The sequence below is a fragment of the Nerophis ophidion genome, linkage group LG18, assembly GCF_033978795.1.
Source record: "Nerophis ophidion isolate RoL-2023_Sa linkage group LG18, RoL_Noph_v1.0, whole genome shotgun sequence".
Lineage (NCBI taxonomy): Eukaryota > Metazoa > Chordata > Actinopteri > Syngnathiformes > Syngnathidae > Nerophis > Nerophis ophidion.
The window spans coordinates 23,716,991-23,738,593 of NC_084628.1; the positions used below are offsets into that span (position 1 = coordinate 23,716,991).

At 39.7% G+C, this 21,603-nt stretch overlaps 1 protein-coding gene across 4 annotated transcripts in view; it reads right to left on the bottom strand.

Annotated features, from left to right (window-relative positions):
- zgc:162698 (Transmembrane protein 87A-like) overlaps positions 1-21,603 on the bottom strand; it is a 36,181-nt gene that overhangs the window by 3,705 nt on the left and 10,873 nt on the right. For 3 of the 4 annotated variants that reach the window (XM_061877757.1, XM_061877760.1, XM_061877759.1), the window contains 10 exons: positions 20,248-20,307; positions 20,109-20,171; positions 19,907-20,048; positions 19,759-19,820; positions 18,441-18,624; positions 18,270-18,369; positions 18,113-18,206; positions 16,051-16,130; positions 15,539-15,645; positions 15,409-15,467 (listed from right to left, as the gene is read on the bottom strand). In XM_061877757.1, the coding sequence (XP_061733741.1) occupies positions 15,409-15,467; positions 15,539-15,645; positions 16,051-16,130; positions 18,113-18,206; positions 18,270-18,369; positions 18,441-18,624; positions 19,759-19,820; positions 19,907-20,048; positions 20,109-20,171; positions 20,248-20,307 (951 nt within the window). Of the gene's footprint in view, positions 1-15,408; positions 15,468-15,538; positions 15,646-15,810; positions 15,882-16,050; positions 16,131-18,112; positions 18,207-18,269; positions 18,370-18,440; positions 18,625-19,758; positions 19,821-19,906; positions 20,049-20,108; positions 20,172-20,247; positions 20,308-21,603 lie in introns of all 4 variants that reach the window. The other variant, XM_061877758.1, reaches the window with a different exon arrangement.

Genomic DNA, 21,603 nt, shown 5'->3' on the forward strand with positions numbered 1-21,603 from the left:
GTCCCACTCTCCCGTGTGGAGGGGGTCCGGTCCGATCCGGTGGCCATGTACTGCTCGCCTGTGTATCGGCTGGGGACATCTCTGCGCTGCTGGTCCGCCTACGCTTGGGATGGTTTCCTGCTGGCTCCGCTGTGAACGGGACTCTCGCTGCTGTGTCTTGGATCCTCTTTGGACTGGACTCTCGCGACTGTGTTGTATCCATTGTGGATTGAACTTTCACAGTATCATGTTGGATCCGCTCGACATCCATTGCTTTCCTCCTCTCTAAGGTTCTCATAGTCATCATTGTCACCGACGTCCCACTGGGTCATTATTGTCACCAATGTCCCACTGGGTGTGAGTTTTCCTACCGAGGATGTCGTGGTGGTTTGTGCAGCCCTTTGAGACACTAGTGATTTAGGGCTATATAAGTAAACATTGATTGATTGATTGATTTATGATCTACTATAAACTTATAAGAAGCAGGTTATACCATTCAATGATGTAAAAATAGGCACACACGAAAGTGATCACGGCGCCGCTATAAATAGTTTGTGTGCGTTAGCACTTATAATAACAATATCACTAATACTTGGTTAATATTCAAGTCACGAAATGTGAATGGAATATTGGTGGTGCTTTTTGAATGGTTATTTATCGGATGTCATGGGCCGAATAGTGGAGCGCCCATTGGCTCCGCTGTAAGGGGACTTTTATTTACGATTTAGAATGCATTTAAAAAAATCTATCCGTCATCATGTCATTCATAATGATTATGAACAATAGGCAAAATTCCAAAAAAGTGAAGTAATTGGAGCCCTTCCACTTTTAAAGATTTTTAGGGAAACATATTGCATATTTGGTGTGTTTGCTATAAAAACAACTATAACGTTTTCACAAAGAGCATTAAACAAACAAACGAGCATTAAACAAAATAAACACAAAAAAATTAAATAAATGGGTTGTACTTGTATAGCGCTTTTCTACCTTCAAGGTACTCACAGCGCTTTGACACTACTTCCACATTTACCCATTCACACACTGATGGAGGGAGCTGCCATGCAAGGCGCCAACCAGCACCCATCAGGAGCAAGGGTGAAGTGTCTTGCTCAGGACACAACGGACGTGACGAGGTTGGTTCTAGGTGGGATTTGAACCAGTGACCCTCGGGTTGCGCATGGCCACTCTGCCACTGCGCCACGCCGTGACTCAAAAACAACACAAACTTATAACAGGGACGGAATGGTTCGGTTGGTAGAGCGACCGTGCCAGCAACCTGAGGGTTTTGGTTTCGATGCCCTGCTTCCACTATCCTGGTCACATCCATTCTGTCTTTGAGCAAGACACTTCACCCTTGCTCCTGATGGGTTGTCATTAGGGCCTTGCATGGGAGCTCCCCCCATTAGTGTGTAAATGTGTGTATGAAATGTGTGTGTGTGTGTGAATGGGTAAATGTGGAAATAGTGCTAAAGCACTTCGAGTACATTGAAGGTAGAAAAGTGCTTTATAAGTATAACCCATTTACTATTTACCAATATATTTGACGGATAGATCTAAGCTAATCTTGATGTTTAAGTGTTAAAAGTAAAATAATAAAAAATAGTATAGGACTTACGTTTAACACTTTTGTGAGTGGGGCCCTTTTTGAGAATTTTAGAAGGATTTTAAAAGACTGTTTGCTCAACCAATAATAATGAATACAAAATAATGTTATAAATTATTGACCTGTTTCAGACTCCAATTACTTCATTTAATATTCCACTTAGATTCTTTTTTGCCAAAAAAAACAGGGTTTTCTATAACTAAAATGGCAAGAGAAGTTAAGGGGATACCTTTAGTCAAAAAGTGATTTATGACCCCTCATAAATCAATGATTTATGACCCCTCAAGGTCAAAGGTCAATGATTTATGAGGGGTCAAGTTCAAAGGTTAATGATTTATGAGGGGTCAAGGTTAAAGGTCAAAGTCAAAGGTCAAAGTCAAAGGTCAGGTTCAAATGTCAAGGTCAAGTGGGTGTGGCTTACCCGGAAGAGGGTGGAGTTAAGACCTGCGGTGGGAGTGGTTAAACCAGGAAGAGGGTGGAGTTTTAAACAGAAAGAGGGCAGAGTTAAGACCTGCGGTGGGAGTGGTTAAACCAGGAAGAGGGTGGAGTTAAGACCTGACAGGGAACAAAGGAGGGTTCAGTTTTTTTAAGAAAGCAATGTCATCTGAGCAGCATGTGACCATATATTTGATAGTTTAAATGTTTACGATCGTTTGAAACAACTTCCAGATTTCGATGTATTGATGGCTGGGAATGTTACGTGTGGAGATGTGGACACGCACGCACTTCACACACACACACACACACACGTAGAGGAGGGGTACAAAAGGGCGGTGTAAGGCTTAGTCATTATTTGGAGCTTTATACGTTAGCGTAAAGACTTTGTTCGATTCGGTCATGATTAGTGAAACGCCTGTGTCGATTTATAAAAATAATAAAACTTACATTGACGCTCCGCAAAAAAGTCGAGTGTTTCTAAATCGTATTCAGATGCCGCCGACCGAGTCTTTGCGTGAGAAATGGGACTTGGAAGCGTACGGGATGGAGGGATCTTTTGGATTTGTATTCAGATACGAAATGGGGGATATCTGCTTATTTCAGCTAAAAGAAAGAAGAAACGGAAGCCCTTTCTCGATATTTTCATCGTTATCTACCGTGGATTGGGAAGTTTTTGGTGGACACGCACACACACGCACACACACGCACACACGCACACACACACACACACACACACACACACAGACACACACACACACACACACGCAGAGGAGGGGTACAAAAGGGCGGTGTAAGGCTTAGTCATTATTTGGAGCTTTATACGTTAGCGTAAAGACTTTGTTCGATTCGGTCATGATTAGTGAAACGCCTGTGTCGATTTATAAAAATAATAAAACTTACATTGACGCTCCGCAAAAAAGTCGAGTGTTTCTAAATCGTATTCAGATGCCGCCGACCGAGTCTTTGCGTGAGAAATGGGACTTGGAAGGGTTAGGGATGGAGGGATCTTTTGGATTTGTATTCAGATACGAAATGGGGGATATCTGCTTATTTCAGCTAAAAGAAAGAAGAGACGGAAGCCCTTTCTCGATATTTTCATCGTTATCTACCGTGGATTGGGAAGTTTTTGGTGGACACGCACACACACACACACACACGCACACACACGCACACACGCACACGCACACACGCACACACGCACACACACACACACACACACACATTCGTACGCACACATCGTTAAGACCAGAAGAGGGGACAAAGGAGGGTTCAGTTTTTTAAGAAAGCAATGTCATCTGAGCAGCATGTGACCATATATTTGATAGTTTAAATGTTTACGATCGTTTGAAACAACTTCCATACCTCACGAAAACATATTTAAACAGGTGGAAAAAACTATCGCAGAACACAGTGTCACGTAGCAACTGGTCTTTACGGTCGTTTGAATCAACAGGTCAGTTTGGGGTACAAAGGAGGGTTCAGTTTTTACTGACCACCCATCTGACAGTTTAAATGTTTACGATCGTCTGAAACAACAGGACACGCACGCACGCACACACGCACGCACGCACGCACGCACGCACGCACACACACACACACACACACATACACACACGCACACACACACACACACACACACACACACACACACACACACACACACACACACACACACACACACACACACACCATTACCTCTGCTTTACCATGTTATTAGACATTGGTTTAACTCCATTTAAGCATTTAAACGTTAAAAGCATTGCACTTGTACGACGTTGTAATACTTTTTTTTTTACAGCCGATGACGACGAAGTGAAAGACGATGAACTTTGCTTAAACGATCTTACAAAGTTGGAAGATGATTATCGAGGTGTGTTTAAACCTTCAAATTATTTAATATTATGTGTATTCATTATTTAGTTTCATAGAGGATTTGCCGTAAGATCCTAACGCGATCGTTTTAACACAATCGCAGTCTGGTGAGTCAAATGATTCTCATTTTACAAGAAAAAAAACATGCGGTATACAATACATATATACATATATTTACTTACAGATTTTCCGTTTACATCTCCGGCTCGCTCGTCTCCCTTAAAGCTGGCGGGTCCGTCAACGGCCGTTCCAGGCAGAGGAGAAGGCTTGATTGCGCCAAAGACTCCAGACATCGAATCCTTGCTCCGAGGGGAAATCATCGAAAACGACGGTGAATGTCCGACAGGCACCCGCTGTAAGTTTTTCTCGTTTTCTGTAAGCTTTTTAAGATTCTCAGGAGCTTTAAAGAGCTCCTCTCACTCTAATGTCTTTCGCTCAAATGAATTTCGCGCCTAAGGGGAATGGGCGGGGACTGATTCCGGAGGTGGGCGGTTGTTTCCGCCAAGCAACCTTCTGGTTGAAATGGAGTGTGGATCAAGATGGATCCCTACTCTATATTCTTTTATTTAACCCAATGTTTTTTAAATACGTGTATAATACTTTATATCCTATGTGTTGTGAATTCCATCCTACAATATCTTCCAAGGAACCCAAAGAAATGTTACCACACCTCCCGCTTTATTTATTCTATAGATTGCCTGAACTATTTCATAAACTAAATCTTGTCTTGTTTCTGATGCTATGTTTTTTATGCTCATCAATGCACTGTTGGACTGCGAGCACACAACTACTTTCCTTGCTTTGTTTTCCTCTATCCAGTTAACTGCCATATAAATTGCTACCAATTCCCCCGTAAAAACAGATAGTTTATCACTGATTATTTTATTTAATACTATGTTTCCTTGTGGGATAACTGCTACAGCTCTTACCTTTATTTTTTTTATATAGTTTTTGATGCATCCGTATATATCATATCTCAATCCATTTTTCTATCCGGTAACTATTTAAATTTCTATTCTTTAGTAATTGCATGTTTTCTTTTGGGTTATCAAACATCCACGGTGGTATTGCAGGCATTGGTACTGTAGGACTAACTTTAATATTGTCAATTTTAACTTTATTACATATGTCTCCTATAATCCACCCAAAACTATTCTTTTTTGTTTTCTCTTTTTCTTGGCAGATTGGTAGCACTGGACAAGTCGGATATCCTTGCTTGGATCCTTTTAAAGTTGCCCGATAAACTGCTGAGAGTTGATCTCTCCTCTTGTCCAAAGGTTTTTCGTTCATTTTTACTTGTAATACTGGCACTAGGGTTGATGTAGTAGCTCCACAACATAACCTTAAAGCCTGTGACTGGATCCGGTCTATTTTCCCAAGTCATGTTTTTGAAGCAGATTGGTAAATAATGCATCCGTAATCAATAACAGATGGAATTAAAGTTATAAATATATACATGTATTGTTTTCAACGTTAACCTATCAGCCCCCCAATCATTACCCCTCAAAGACCTCATTATATTTAACACCTTTTTACTTTTTCCCCTATTTTTTTATTTTCCGGAAGGAACACTCCTGAAGGAATAAATAAAGTACTATCTAATCTAATCTAATCAAATCTATTTTGCTGATGTGGGTTGACTAGTTCATATTTTTATCAAACCATATTCCTAAATATTTAAATACTTGTACCTCTTCTATATTTTCACCTTAGAGTTTTTATTTGGAGCTTGTTTGGTACTTTTGTCTTTGTAAAATGTATGACTTTTGTCTTTCCAACAGAGAATCTTAAACCTCAAGCCGTTCCCCAGTCTTGAACATTATTTACCACTTTGTTAGTTTTTTGATTATTTCTTTTGACTCTAAATAATATACTAGTCTTTCATTAATCTTTTTTTTTTTCCATTACTTTTCCCCAAATTTATAATTTCCTGCCTCTTCCGGGTCTTACCCTGACTTGCATATTGGAATTGTTACCGCTAATTTTCCCCTCTGCCGGTCATTCTCCTTCTTCATATATCCTGTCATATCATTTCAAGACCACTTCTTTGACGATGCCACCTAAGTTTTTGATCATTTGATAACCCGCTAGGTCTTTCCCCGGCGACGTATTTTTAACCTTTTTCAAAATTCGAACCATTTCATTCAAAGAAAATGTCATATCCATAGTGTTGGTAAAGCTATTAACGTTGTCTTCCATCATTTCCCCAATATTTAAACTCATTGTTTTTTCTCTCTTTTGTTTTTCCACATTTCTCAAATTATCATTACTGTGCACTTTAACAAATGTTTTTGCTAAAGGTTCTGCTGTTTCTTTACCCGTGACTACATCTTCTTTGATAAATGTGGCACATCATCCTCTTTACCCTTCATTCCTATCTTTACGAATCGTTATATATCCTTTTATTATAAAGTTTAATTTTGGCTTCAGCCCTGTTTCTTGAATACAAATTATACGTGGTTTAGTTTTCATATTTTTAATATATCCCTTTAATTCATGTTCGGTTGCTATCAAACTTCTGGCATTCCACCGGACAATTAACAGGGTGTTGGAATGTGGTAACATGACTCCGTCACGTCTACTCTCCGTAGTACAGCTTGCACCCGGTACCAAGATAGTTCTTTCAACAACTTTGATGCTGCTTTGACAATTATTTTGATCTTCTCAGTCTTATTTTTACTTTCATTTTGTATCAAAGCTGAGTTGTGCTCTCTGGTTTATTTTGCAAATGAACCGACAGAACATGATCATGTACAAGACTCGCCTACCCACAATGCACTGCAGCCCAACGCTCCTGGTCGGATGTTTTTTTCGGGGTTCATGGAGAGATGCGGTAAAGAGTGGTAGCCAAGACACACGGTCACACACGGTCACACACGGTCACACTCGGCAATTATTTTGACCTGGGGAGCAGATATAGAGGAAAAAATGTGTCTGGGGGGCCGGGATATCTGATTTTCAGGTACAAAAAACTTCACAATGACACAAAATAAACACAACAGTTAAACCTCACACTAAAAACAAGACATTGACTTGTACGTTCAAAAGACAGAATAGAACAAGTCAAGACATGCAATGCCATCTACAAAATGTTATGTAAATGTTAGTCATTACACACGCGGCTATGGTTTTGATGTATTTGTTACAGACATGTTTACGTCAAGTAACATCACATGGTTCCATTTGCACCTTTCAACAAATCTGAAAAGGAATATTAAGAAGTAAAACTTATATTTAATCCTACCTCTTCTCCGAGCACACGGTGACTGTACATACGGGTCGAAAAATGTTGACCTAATTCAGCATTTCTCAAAGTGTGGGGAATAGAGACATGACAGGTGGGGCGCGAGGAAAGGGAGGAAATTTTTTATTTTTGATTTTTTTTTACTATGCTTTCATTTTCTATACACACTGTAAATCACTTTGTGATTCTGTCTGTGAAATCCGCCGTATAAATAAATGTAAATTACTTATTTTTCCTGTAGGCTTTAAATTTCTCGGCAGGAGCGAAAGTTTGACAGACATAGCAACAGTAACTTTTGCAGGCAGGGCTAAGAGGAACAAACTTTCGCGCGGATGGGTAGCAGGCTAATGTGCGAACCACAATTACACAAAATGGATACATTTGCAACTCGCACCTCAAAGGTCTGCGGAGAAACAAAAATATGACGGGTCTAATCAACCAAAAAGTCAACCTAAAAGAAAATATGGCGAAGGGTATCTTGCTCTTGGATTCACGGCAGCGGAGGTGGGGGCAGAGGAGAGACCCCTGTGTGTTCTTTGTCTAAAACGGCTAGCAGCAGACAGCATGAGACCCAACAAAGTAAAGAGACAACTCGAGACCACACATGATGTCCAATAAATTGTTTTGTTGGGGCGATGGGGGTAGGTGGGCCTTGAGTCTAAAGTGGGGATGACAGAAAAAAAAAAAGTTTGAGAAGCCCTGACCTAATTGTACGGATCTCACTTTAAACGGCAAACCGATCATTTAAATGTTTTCACTTTGAATATGAAACGAGGAGTAAAATGTACAATATTATCAATTATTTCACAAGGACATGTTTTAAGGATATTGTACAGTATAATTAAATCTAAAATGAATGTGATCACTTTCAGGATCATTTTATTTTTAGCCAGTAAACAACTGTAATGTACTTTTGAATCGGGTTTTCCCCTTTAAATAACAAAAATTATAGAATTTTACAATATTAAATGTGCCAATTAGTTTTACGGCATACATCATTCCCCCTTTACCCATTTGTTAAAAAGACGAAAGTTGATGCGAACGCCTACGTGCTGTCAGAAAACTGTTGTTGTAATTACCTACTAGGCCTTCTTTGCCTTTATTTGTTGTTGTATCTTTATGTTAGCAATTGGGACTTTTTGAATGAAATTGTCTGTGGCTCCATGTTAACGAAGTTGCCTGTACTATTTGACTGATGCATTTTATTGATTGATTTATTATTTTTCTTTCTTTTTCGTTTTGTCTCCTCAGAAAAAAAATTTGGTAACTTTGTTTGTTTTATAACTTGTGCCAGGATAGCAGTAATTGCACAAAGGCATTCTTCTTCTTTTAGTTTTCTGACAGCACGTAGGCGTTCGCATCAACTTTCGTCTTTTTAACAAATGGGTAAAGGGGGAATGATGTATGCCGTAAAACTAGTTGGCACATTTAATATTGTAAAATTCTATAATTTTTGTTATTTAAAGGGGAAAACCCGATTCAAAAGTACATAACAGTTGTTTACTGGCTAAAAATAAAATGATCCTGAAAGTGATCACATTCATTTTAGATTTAATTATACTGTACAATATCCTTAAAACATGTCCTTGTGAAATAATTGATAATATTGTACATTTTACTCCTCGTTTCATATTCAAAGTGAAAACATTTAAATGATCGGTTTGCCGTTTAAAGTGCGATCCGTACAATTAGGTCAGGGCTTCTCAAACTTTTTTTTTTTCTGTCATCCCCACTTTAGACTCAAGGCCCACCTACCCCCATCGCCCCAACAAAACAATTTATTGGACATCATGTGTGGTCTCGAGTTGTCTCTTTACTTTGTTGGGTCTCATGCTGTCTGCTGCTAGCCGTTTTAGACAAAGAACACACAGGGGTCTCTCCTCTGCCCCCACCTCCGCTGCCGTGAATCCAAGAGCAAGATACCCTTCGCCATATTTTCTTTTAGGTTGACTTTTTGGTTGATTAGACCCGTCATATTTTTGTTTCTCCGCAGACCTTTGAGGTGCGAGTTGCAAATGTATCCATTTTGTGTAATTGTGGTTCGCACATTAGCCTGCTACCCATCCACGCGAAAGTTTGTTCCTCTTAGCCCTGCCTGCAAAAGTTACTGTTGCTATGTCTGTCAAACTTTCGCTCCTGCCGAGAAATTTAAAGCCTACAGGAAAAATAAGTAATTTACATTTATTTATACGGCGGATTTCACAGACAGAATCACAAAGTGATTTACAGTGTGTATAGAAAATGAAAGCATAGTAAAAAAAAATCAAAAATAAAAAATTTCCTCCCTTTCCTCGCGCCCCACCTGTCATGTCTCTATTCCCCACACTTTGAGAAATGCTGAATTAGGTCAACATTTTTCGACCCGTATGTACAGTCACCGTGTGCTCGGAGAAGAGGTAGGATTAAATATAAGTTTTACTTCTTAATATTCCTTTTCAGATTTGTTGAAAGGTGCAAATGGAACCATGTGATGTTACTTGACGTAAACATGTCTGTAACAAATACATCAAAACGCGTGTGTAATGACTAACATTTACATAACATTTTGTAGATGGCATTGCATGTCTTGACTTGTTCTATTCTGTCTTTTGAACGTACAAGTCAATGTCTTGTTTTTAGTGTGAGGTTTAACTGTTGTGTTTATTTTGTGTCATTGTGAAGTTTTTTGTACCTGAAAATCAGATATCCCGGCCCCCCAGACACATTTTTTCCTCTATATCTGCTCCCCAGGTCAAAATAATTGCCGAGTGTGACCGTGTGTGACCGTGTGTGACCGTGTGTGACCGTGTGTCTTGGCTACCACTCTTTACCGCATCTCTCCATGAACCCCGAAAAAAACATCCGACCAGGAGCGTTGGGCTGCAGTGCATTGTGGGTAGGCGAGTCTTGTACATGATCATGTTCTGTCGGTTCATTTGCAAAATAAACCAGAGAGCACAACTCAGCTTTGATACAAAATGAAAGTAAAAATAAGACTGAGAAGATCAAAATAATTGTCAAAGCAGCATCAAAGTTGTTGAAAGAACTATCTTGGTACCGGGTGCAAGCTGTACTACGGAGAGTAGACGTGACGGAGTCATGTTACCACATTCCAACACCCTGTTAATTGTCCGGTGGAATGCCAGAAGTTTGATAGCAACCGAACATGAATTAAAGGGATATATTAAAAATATGAAAACTAAACCACGTATAATTTGTATTCAAGAAACAGGGCTGAAGCCAAAATTAAACTTTATAATAAAAGGATATATAACGATTCGTAAAGATAGGAATGAAGGGTAAAGAGGATGATGTGCCACATTTATCAAAGAAGATGTAGTCACGGGTAAAGAAACAGCAGAACCTTTAGCAAAAACATTTGTTAAAGTGCACAGTAATGATAATTTGAGAAATGTGGAAAAACAAAAGAGAGAAAAAACAATGAGTTTAAATATTGGGGAAATGATGGAAGACAACGTTAATAGCTTTACCAACACTATGGATATGACATTTTCTTTGAATGAAATGGTTCGAATTTTGAAAAAGGTTAAAAATACGTCGCCGGGGAAAGACCTAGCGGGTTATCAAATGATCAAAAACTTAGGTGGCATCGTCAAAGAAGTGGTCTTGAAATGATATGACAGGATATATGAAGAAGGAGAATGACCGGCAGAGGGGAAAATTAGCGGTAACAATTCCAATATGCAAGTCAGGGTAAGACCCGGAAGAGGCAGGAAATTATAAATTTGGGGAAAAGTAATGGAAAAAAAAAAAGATTAATGAAAGACTAGTATATTATTTAGAGTCAAAAGAAATAATCAAAAAACTAACAAAGTGGTAAATAATGTTCAAGACTGGGGAACGGCTTGAGGTTTAAGATTCTCTGTTGGAAAGACAAAAGTCATACATTTTACAAAGACAAAAGTACCAAACAAGCTCCAAATAAAAACTCTAAGGTGAAAATATAGAAGAGGTACAAGTATTTAAATATTTAGGAATATGGTTTGATAAAAATATGAACTAGTCAACCCACATCAGCAAAATAGATTTGATTAGATTAGATTAGATAGTACTTTATTTATTCCTTCAGGAGTGTTCCTTCCGGAAAATAAAAAAATAGGGGAAAAAGTAAAAAGGTGTTAAATATAATGAGGTCTTTGAGGGGTAATGATTGGGGGGCTGATAGGTTAACGTTGAAAACAATACATGTATATATTTATAACTTTAATTCCATCTGTTATTGATTACGGATGCATTATTTACCAATCTGCTTCAAAAACATGACTTGGGAAAATAGACCGGATCCAGTCACAGGCTTTAAGGTTATGTTGTGGAGCTACTACATCAACCCTAGTGCCAGTATTACAAGTAAAAATGAACGAAAAACCTTTGGACAAGAGGAGAGATCAACTCTCAGCAGTTTATCGGGCAACTTTAAAAGGATCCAAGCAAGGATATCCGACTTGTCCAGTGCTACCAATCTGCCAAGAAAAAGAGAAAACAAAAAAGAATAGTTTTGGGTGGATTATAGGAGACATATGTAATAAAGTTAAAATTGACAATATTAAAGTTAGTCCTACAGTACCAATGCCTGCAATACCACCGTGGATGTTTGATAACCCAAAAGAAAACATGCAATTACTAAAGAATAGAAATTTAAATAGTTACCGGATAGAAAAATGGATTGAGATATGATATATACGGATGCATCAAAAACTATATAAAAAAAATAAAGGTAAGAGCTGTAGCAGTTATCCCACAAGGAAACATAGTATTAAATAAAATAATCAGTGATAAACTATCTGTTTTTACGGGGGAATTGGTAGCAATTTATATGGCAGTTAACTGGATAGAGGAAAACAAAGCAAGGAAAGTAGTTGTGTGCTCGCAGTCCAACAGTGCATTGATGAGCATAAAAAACATAGCATCAGAAACAAGACAAGATTTAGTTTATGAAATAGTTCAGGCAATCTATAGAATAAATAAAGCGGGAGGTGTGGTAACATTTCTTTGGGTTCCTTGGAAGATATTGTAGGATGGAATTCACAACACATAGGATATAAAGCATTATACACGTATTTAAAAAACATTGGGTTAAATAAAAGAATATAGAGTAGGGATCCATCTTGATCCACACTCCATTTCAACCAGAAGGTTGCTTGGCGGAAACAACCGCCCACCTCCGGAATCAGTCCCCGCCCATTCCCCTTAGGCGCGAAATTCATTTGAGCGAAAGACATTAGAGTGAGAGGAGCTCTTTAAAGCTCCTGAGAATCTTAAAAAGCTTACAGAAAACGAGAAAAACTTACAGCGGGTGCCTGTCGGACATTCACCGTCGTTTTCGATGATTTCCCCTCGGAGCAAGGATTCGATGTCTGGAGTCTTTGGCGCAATCAAGCCTTCTCCTCTGCCTGGAACGGCCGTTGACGGACCCGCCAGCTTTAAGGGAGACGAGCGAGCCGGAGATGTAAACGGAAAATCTGTAAGTAAATATATGTATATATGTATTGTATACCGCTTGTTTTTTTTCTTGTAAAATGAGAATCATTTGACTCACCAAACTGCGATTGTGTTAAAACGATCGCGTTAGGATCTTACGGCAAATCCTCTATGAAACTAAATAATGAATACACATAATATTAAATAATTTGAAGGTTTAAACACACCTCGATAATCATCTTCCAACTTTGTAAGATCGTTTAAGCAAAGTTCATCGTCTTTCACTTCGTCGTCATCGGCTGTAAAAAAAAAAGTATTACAACGTCGTACAAGTGCAATGCTTTTAACGTTTAAATGCTTAAATGGAGTTAAACCAATGTGTAATAACATGGTAAAGCAGAGGTAATGGTGTGTGTGTGTGTGTGTGTGTGTGTGTGCGTGTGTGTGTGTATGTGTGTGTGTGTGTGTGTGCGTGCGTGCGTGCGTGCGTGTGTGCGTGCGTGCGTGTCCTGTTGTTTCAGACGATCGTAAACATTTAAACTGTCAGATGGGTGGTCAGTAAAAACTGAACCCTCCTTTGTACCCCAAACTGACCTGTTGATTCAAACGACCGTAAAGACCAGTTGCTACGTGACACTGTGTTCTGCGATAGTTTTTTCCACCTGTTTAAATATGTTTTCGTGAGGTATGGAAGTTGTTTCAAACGATCGTAAACATTTAAACTATCAAATATATGGTCACATGCTGCTCAGATGACATTGCTTTCTTAAAAAACTGAACCCTCCTTTGTCCCCTCTTCTGGTCTTAACGATGTGTGCGTACGAATGTGTGTGTGTGTGTGTGTGTGTGTGTGTGTGTGTGTGTGTGTGTGTGTGTGTGTGTGTGCGTGTGTGCGTGTGTGCGTGTGTGTGTGTGTGTGTGTGTGTGCGTGTGTGCGCGTGTGTGTGTGTGTGTGTGCGTGTCCACCAAAAACTTCCCAATCCACGGTAGATAACGATGAAAATATCGAAAAAGGGCTTCCGTCTCTTCTTTCTTTTAGCTGAAATAAGCAGATATCACCCATTTCGTATCTGAATACAAATCCAAAAGATCCCTCCATCCCTAACCCTTCCAAGTCCCATTTCTCACGCAAAGACTCGGTCGGCGGCATCTGAATACGATTTAGAAACACTCGACTTTTTTGCGGAGCGTCAATGTAAGTTTTATTATTTTTATAAATCGACACAGGCGTTTCACTAATCATGACCGAATCGAACAAAGTCTTTACGCTAACGTATAAAGCTCCAAATAATGACTAAGCCTTACACCGCCCTTTTGTACCCCTCCTCTGCGTGTGTGTGTGTGTGTGTGTGTGCGTGTGTGCGTGTGTGTGCGTGTGTGTGCGTGTCCACCAAAAACTTCCCAATCCACGGTAGATAACGATGAAAATATCGAGAAAGGGCTTCCGTCTCTTCTTTCTTTTAGCTGAAATAAGCAGATATCCCCCATTTCGTATCTGAATACAAATCCAAAAGATCCCTCCATCCCGTACGCTTCCAAGTCCCATTTCTCACGCAAAGACTCGGTCGGCGGCATCTGAATACGATTTAGAAACACTCGACTTTTTTGCGGAGCGTCAATGTAAGTTTTATTATTTTTATAAATCGACACAGGCGTTTCACTAATCATGACCGAATCGAACAAAGTCTTTACGCTAACGTATAAAGCTCCAAATAATGACTAAGCCTTACACCGCCCTTTTGTACCCCTCCTCTACGTGTGTGTGTGTGTGAAGTGCGTGCGTGTCCACATCTCCACACGTAACATTCCCAGCCATCAATACATCGAAATCTGGAAGTTGTTTCAAACGATCGTAAACATTTAAACTATCAAATATATGGTCACATGCTGCTCAGATGACATTGCTTTCTTAAAAAAACTGAACCCTCCTTTGTTCCCTGTCAGGTCTTAACTCCACCCTCTTCCTGGTTTAACCACTCCCACCGCAGGTCTTAACTCTGCCCTCTTTCTGTTTAAAACTCCACCCTCTTCCTGGTTTAACCACTCCCACCGCAGGTCTTAACTCCACCCTCTTCCGGGTAAGCCACACCCACTTGACCTTGACATTTGAACCTGACCTTTGACTTTGACCTTTGACTTTGACCTTTAACCTTGACCCCTCATAAATCATTAACCTTTGAACTTGACCCCTCATAAATCATTGACCTTTGACCTTGAGGGGTCATAAATCATTGATTTATGAGGGGTCATAAATCACTTTTTGACTAAAGGTATCCCCTTAACTTCTCTATGGCATTAAACCTAAACAAAAAAAATAAAACATTGTATCAACAGATAGAACTAACGTTAATCTTGAGATTTAGGCACTGATTTAAAAAAAAAAAAAAAAAAAAAAAAATATATATATATATATATACACTGTATATAAGACTTATTTTTAACATGTTCATGACAGAGACCATCCTGTGTCCCCAGGACAAAAAAGTATGCTATATTGTGAAGTGAAGTGAATTATATTTATATAGCACTTTTTCTCAAGTGACTCAAAGCGCTTTACATAGTGAAACCCAATATCTAAGTTACATTCAAACCAGTGTGGGTGGCACTGGGAGCAGGTGGGTAAAGTGTCTTGCCCAAGGACACAACGGCAGTGACTAGGTTGGCAGAACTGGGAATCGAACCTGCAACCCTCAAGTTGCTGGCACGGCCACTCTACCAACCGAGCTATACTGTTTGATATTTTGAGAATGTAAAATATCAAAATAGCCCAATCTTGATTTGAAGTTTGGACATCCCTGGTGTCGTGGAACATATAAGGTTTACTCTTTGTGCTTTTAATGCGAGAGAGACTTACAGACTGACATGTGGACATCTTGAAGGTTTTGGTGGTCCAAGCGATGAAGATAACGGACGCTGGAAAACACATTTGAGCTTTAAAGTGAGTAGCTCTGTCAAAAATATACATAGAATGAGACAGGACGTACCGATGACAGCAAAGATGAGTGTGTTGGTGAAGTGTCTGTAGAGCGAGAGCTTGACCACGTTCCTCCTGAGCCGGAGCAGCTTCATGGTCTGAGCCAGACTCACAAAGATGTGAGCGCACACACACAGTCAAGGAAGTTAACAAGTCCACCTGCATGTTGTGTTAGTGTGGAGTCAGTGAAACACCACCTGCTGGTTTGACACACTTCTTAAAAAAGGTCACATGAGCTCAAGTGGCATCAAAGAGACAGAAGGAGGGGGTGTAGTTGGGGATATCCACCAGCAGAAGGTAGAGTCGAGCAGAGCCAAGGGCACAGCGGCCAGAAGAAGGACGTCACCTTCAATCTACAAGAAGGAAGACGAGTCAAGACAATGACAGAAAAGTGGAGGACAAGTTTGGAAGATGGAATAAGGGAAAAAAGGAAGACAAATCAAACTGAGGAAGACAAGGGAAGCCATTCAACAATAGTTTAAAAACACTGTGGGGCCCCCTGCTGGTGACATGTGAAAGGATATCCACCAAAAAACGCAGGAGTCGGTGAGAGCGAGCACGATGTCGCACAAAAGTATACTGCTGGTGTTGTTGCCTCGATCCTGGGGGAGACACAGAGCTTTCCCTCATGACATCACAATCAAATGGATAAGCCCTGCCTCCTCAGCTATATCTCAGGTCGCCGGGTATCACGAAATAACGTACAGGACGGTTGTCATTTGTGGAGTCCATTTAAATTACATAAAAGATGACGGTGTTAATTAGGGCTGGACAACTAATGGAATTGAGATTTCGATTATGAATTCTCACGATAATAATCGGAAAACGCTTAATGGGCCGCGCAGCATGCATGCAAATTCCAGAGCTTGTAACAGTGAAACAGATGAGGAGCGAATGAGTGGAAAAAAAGAGCATGTGTAGTAGAAGTTTGGGATGTCATCATGGTTGCTACTTTTTATTTGACACAGTGATAGTATGCAAAATCAATAATCACTAAACTTAATTAAAAAAGTAAAGAATATGATTTGCGCGTTCACATAACCGTGGACGGACACATAATTGGCCAATTAAACGGAATCCACTGTTAAAAGCAGAATATCACGGAAATTGACTGAAAAGCTGTTATTTTGAACATTGGGAACATTTTTGGGGGAAAATAACGTGTCTGGTAGCGCTTATTCAGCCCAGAAAAACGTCTGAAAATAATCAATGTTGACACAGTCACTTGAAACAGCGGCTAAACTAAAAAGGTAAAGTTTGCAAGAACAATCCATAAACCCACAACACATCTCATCTTGTGTTGTTGTGAACGACATCATGGATGTAAAATCAGTGTACAAACAGTAGTCGCAACCTGAGAGGCGCTTTCTCTCTTTTTTTAGAGCCTCAAGTCGCCTCTTTACTTGCCAACCTGACAATAGCAAAGCACACTTCCTCCCTTCACAATATTAGCTTGGTCTACATAACATGTGATGGTGGTTCTTTGGTCAAAATGTTGCATTGATGATGTTTAACAGATTATCTTCAAGTCGCTTTTAGACAGTCGCTTCTGAATGCTCGGTTTTGTGGGCGGTCTTATTCACCTGCCTCACCTTCTACAGCGTCTTGTCCGTGTCATCTTTGTTGTAGCGGTGTAGCGTGCAAGGACGGAAGTGGAAGAAGTGTCAAAAGATGGAGCTGTTTTAATGACATTCAGACTTTACTTCAATCAATAACAGAGCAGCATCTCCTCATCCGAAAACAACAACAACACAGGAAATGTGTCTCGTGAAAACCATTCGACTGGAATTCTCTAATAACTAAAGTTCCCTGGGTGAATAATGTAATTTCACTACACCAGTATGTTTTAGCGCTTACATGGTGAGTTTACCCACAGATAAAAGTAAGAACTTTACACTACTTTTTATGAGAAATGGCAAAAGCATAGGATTAATGTCACATAACCAGAAGATAGAGGGAAAAAAAGAAGCTTATCGACAAGCGGACGCGCACACTTTTTTCGGACTTCCACAGATCCCAAATAAAGATCAGCAGGTATCAGAAGGTAAGAAAAGTTGCTTTTGCATAATATTGCGAAAAAAACCCGCCAGATAATATGTAATACCTTATACATACACCGTAATAATAGTCCTATGTTTAATGTGCCGAAAATCCATCAAGCGGTGCGGCTTCATAGCTTATCAAAATCGTAGTAAAAGACTGTCAAGTTTTGAGAAAAAAAAGTATTTTAAGTCCGCGATATACAGAAAAACATTTAAAACGAAAAAAAAATGTTTTGCTTTTCATATTGCTAAATATAAGCAGTAGAAGATGGAGAGATGGATCTTATTAATTACTATTATTATTTTACTTGTGGTTTATTCGTTACTAATTCATATCCATTTTTTTTAAACTATATTTAAAGTTACATTTTGGTGGTACAATAAATACTCATGTTTTCTAATTAATGAATAATTGTGCAATTAATCGTGATTATAGTACCAATCAAAATATCCCTGATAATTATTTGACAAATCATTCAGCCCTATAAATACATATTTATGTTATAAAAACTGACAAATAAATGTACTTTGCGTTGACTTACGGCATTGACTCGTAGGACGCCCTCAACAACAGAGAACATCAAGTAGAGCAGACCGACGCCAACCACACGGTGAAGCAGTGCACCTAGTCTGGGCCTAACACACACACAATCACGGTCATTTCAAGTGGACTATCAGGTGCGTTAACGACGGACGTACTTGACTATGCCGTAACCCAGACTGGCGATGATCACCAACACGCGGGCCAGTGTTCTCTTGACGGCAGAGAGCACCTCAGCAAACACTACCGCCCCCCGGACTGCAGGAGGAGGAACAACAGCTGCCAGTTAGCCCTTCTGAGCCGCGCCATATTGACGTGCACGCACCTACCAGATACGCCGTCGTATCGGATGCTCTGAAACTCGGCGTAGAAGACGGCTTTCTCCAACATTCCCAGGAAGATGACTCCTCCAATCCAGAACTGGATCCTCAGGAGGTCCCTCCAGTAGCACGCAGACAGGATAAGCCACAAGAGCGCCAGCAGAACGTAGACGATGCACATGATCATGTAGAACTGGAACAACAAGAGCGTCCACAAACAACTTCCTTTACACCACAGGTGTCCAAAGTGCAGCCTCCAGCTAATATTTCTTTATAGCGGCAATTGCTCAAAAAATAATAATGAATCAAAATCAATGTTGCTATGAATTATCTTACTATTAATGAAGGCTCTATTTCCCATCAAATCTTCCACTTTGAAATATTTTTGTTGGTAAATGTTGCAAATTTTCTGTGATTGCCAAACAATATTTAAAAGTTTTCGTTGACAAAAAAAGTTACAAAAAAAACAAACAAAAACAAAAATGATAAAAACTTGCAATCAGCACAAATCTAAAGCTGATCTGAAAGTTTGTGTGTTGAATGTTTAAAAAATTTAAAATTTTTAAAAAAAATAAATTTTTTAACAGGGGCCCTTTTGGATCCTGTGATTTAAAATTTTTAATAAAATTGCCACTGCACAAAAATGAATAATTAATCAAAATCAATGTTACAAATGAATTATTGACCTATATAAGGCTCCAATTACTTCACATAAAATATTCAACTTAAATATTTCATATTTTGTGTTTAGTCCATAAAAAACATGGTTTTCTTTAATAAAAAGAGCATAAACCCCCAAAAAATAATAATAATAAACCTTTATCCAGACATTTAGAACTCAAGTTGATGTAGTGAGTTAAGCGTTGAAAAAATATATATATATATTTTGAATTGAATTGAAATATTTATATCATGAGTTACTTTTAACACTTTTATGTCTGAGACTCTTGAGGGTCACCGAGGACCAAACTTGACAGGAGCCCTACATTTTTTTTTAAATGTATATATTGTATTGGTTTTGAAAATGGAAAATATCAAAAAGGACACCACATGCTTTGATTTTTCAGTGTGTGGCCCTCTGCAATAAAAGTTTGGGCATCCCTGCTTTACACGGGCAATCACTTTGTAGTTTTTGTTAGACTCTTTCTTCTAGTAAACAACAATACAGTCGTACCTCAACTTAAGAGTGTTTTGGCATAAGAGCTGCCTCTAAGCTAATCGTAATGCCTTAAATTGCAAGAGATACAAGTGTTCTGAGTTAAGCGCTCGGCCACAGAACCAATTGAGCTCATAAGTTGAGGTGCCACCATAAATCAAGTAATCTTACCAGCATGAGCGGCCATTCAGAGGCGGAGATGAAGTCAAGAGGGCCTCTCATGCTCACAAGAACTGTAAAAAAAAAAATATTAAAAAAAATAAAGCATTCAAGTTCTTGAAACCCCGAAGGAAGCTAAGGATCGTGGACGTGTACTGACGCTGGAGACCCCAGGAGGGTGTGGGGTGGGCCGGGTCGGGCGCTCGGTTGTTCTCTTTGATCTCCCTGATGTTGACGACAAACATGTACGGTCCGTCCTCCCAACTCTCAGCCACCGCATCAAAGTGAGGGTGCGTAGCGGCCTGCACACCACACATGAGGTGAGGTGAGATGATAAGATTGAATGAGGATGAGGTGCTGACCTGTTTAGGAGGAACAGCAGCGTCTCCTACAGGGGTCTTCGTCTCCTTGTCAGCTGCTGCAGACTGCGGGAGGAGCACATGACCTTTTCAGATACCTCAGCACGGAATGACAAGATCACGTCTTGTTGGACATGCTCACCTTTGGTTTTGGCGGCTCTGCCTCTTTCGGCTTCCTGCCCGCGGTCGTCATTGTGACTGGCTGAAAAAGATCACATGACGGCTGAGTGGCGACAGTCACAACTTTGTGGAGCTGTACACATTACGGTGAGATATATTTTTAATTGATAATTCTGTCATTATTTACTTTCATTAGGCTGCAGCTCACCAAGTCCACATGATAATGAAAAGGAATGCATATCATTATTTACAGCATGGTTGTCCAAATGTTTTACATTAAAGGCTATATACTGAAAAATACAAGCATGCAGAGGCCATTTTGATATTTTTCATTTTCAAACCCAATACAATTATTTGTGTGTGTGTGTGTGTGTGTGGGTGGGGGGGTGTGCATATATATACAAACCCCGTTTCCATGAGTTGGGAAATTGTGTTAGATGTAAATATAAACAGAATACAATGATTTGCAAATCATTTTCAACCCATATTCAGTTGAATATGCTACAAAGACAACATATTTGATGTTCAAACTGATAAACTTTTTTTTTGTTGCAAATAATCATTAACTTTAGAATTTGATGCCAGCAACACGTGACAAAGAAGTTGGGAAAGGTGGCAATAAATACTGATAAAGTTGAGAAATTCTCATCAAACACTTATTTGGAACATCCCACAGGTGTGTACGCTAATTGGGAACAGGTGGGTGCCATGATTGGGTATAAAAGCAGCTTCCATGAAATGCTAAGTAATTCACAAAAAGGGATGGTGCGAGCTGTCGTATTTTAAGCTTTATAATGCGCCACACATTTTCGATGGGAGACAGTTCTGGACTGCAGGCGGGCCAGGAAAGTACCCGCACTCTTTTACTACAAAACCACGCTGTTATAACACGTGGCTTGGCATTGTTTTGCTGAAATAAACTGGGGCGTCCATGATAACGTTGCTTGGATGACAACATATGTTGCTCCAAAACCTGTTTGGACCTTTCAGCATTAATGGTGCCTTCACAGATGTGTAAGTTACCCATGCCTTGGGCACTTAAACACCCCCATACCATCACAGATGCTGGCTTTTGAACTTTGCGCCTATAACAATCCGAATGGTTATTTTCCCTTTGTTGTGGAGGACACCACGTCCTCTGTTTCCAAATATAATTTGAAATGTCGACTCGTCAGACCACAGAACACATTTCCACTTTGCATCAGTCCATCTTAGGTGAGCTCGGGCCCAGCGAAGCCAGCGGCGCTCCTTGGTGTTGTTGATAAATGGGTTTGGCTTTGCATAGTAGAGTTTTAACTTGCACTTAGTAATATAGCGACCAACTGTAGTTACTGACAGTGGTTTTATGAAGTGTTCCTGAGCCGATGTGGTGATGTCC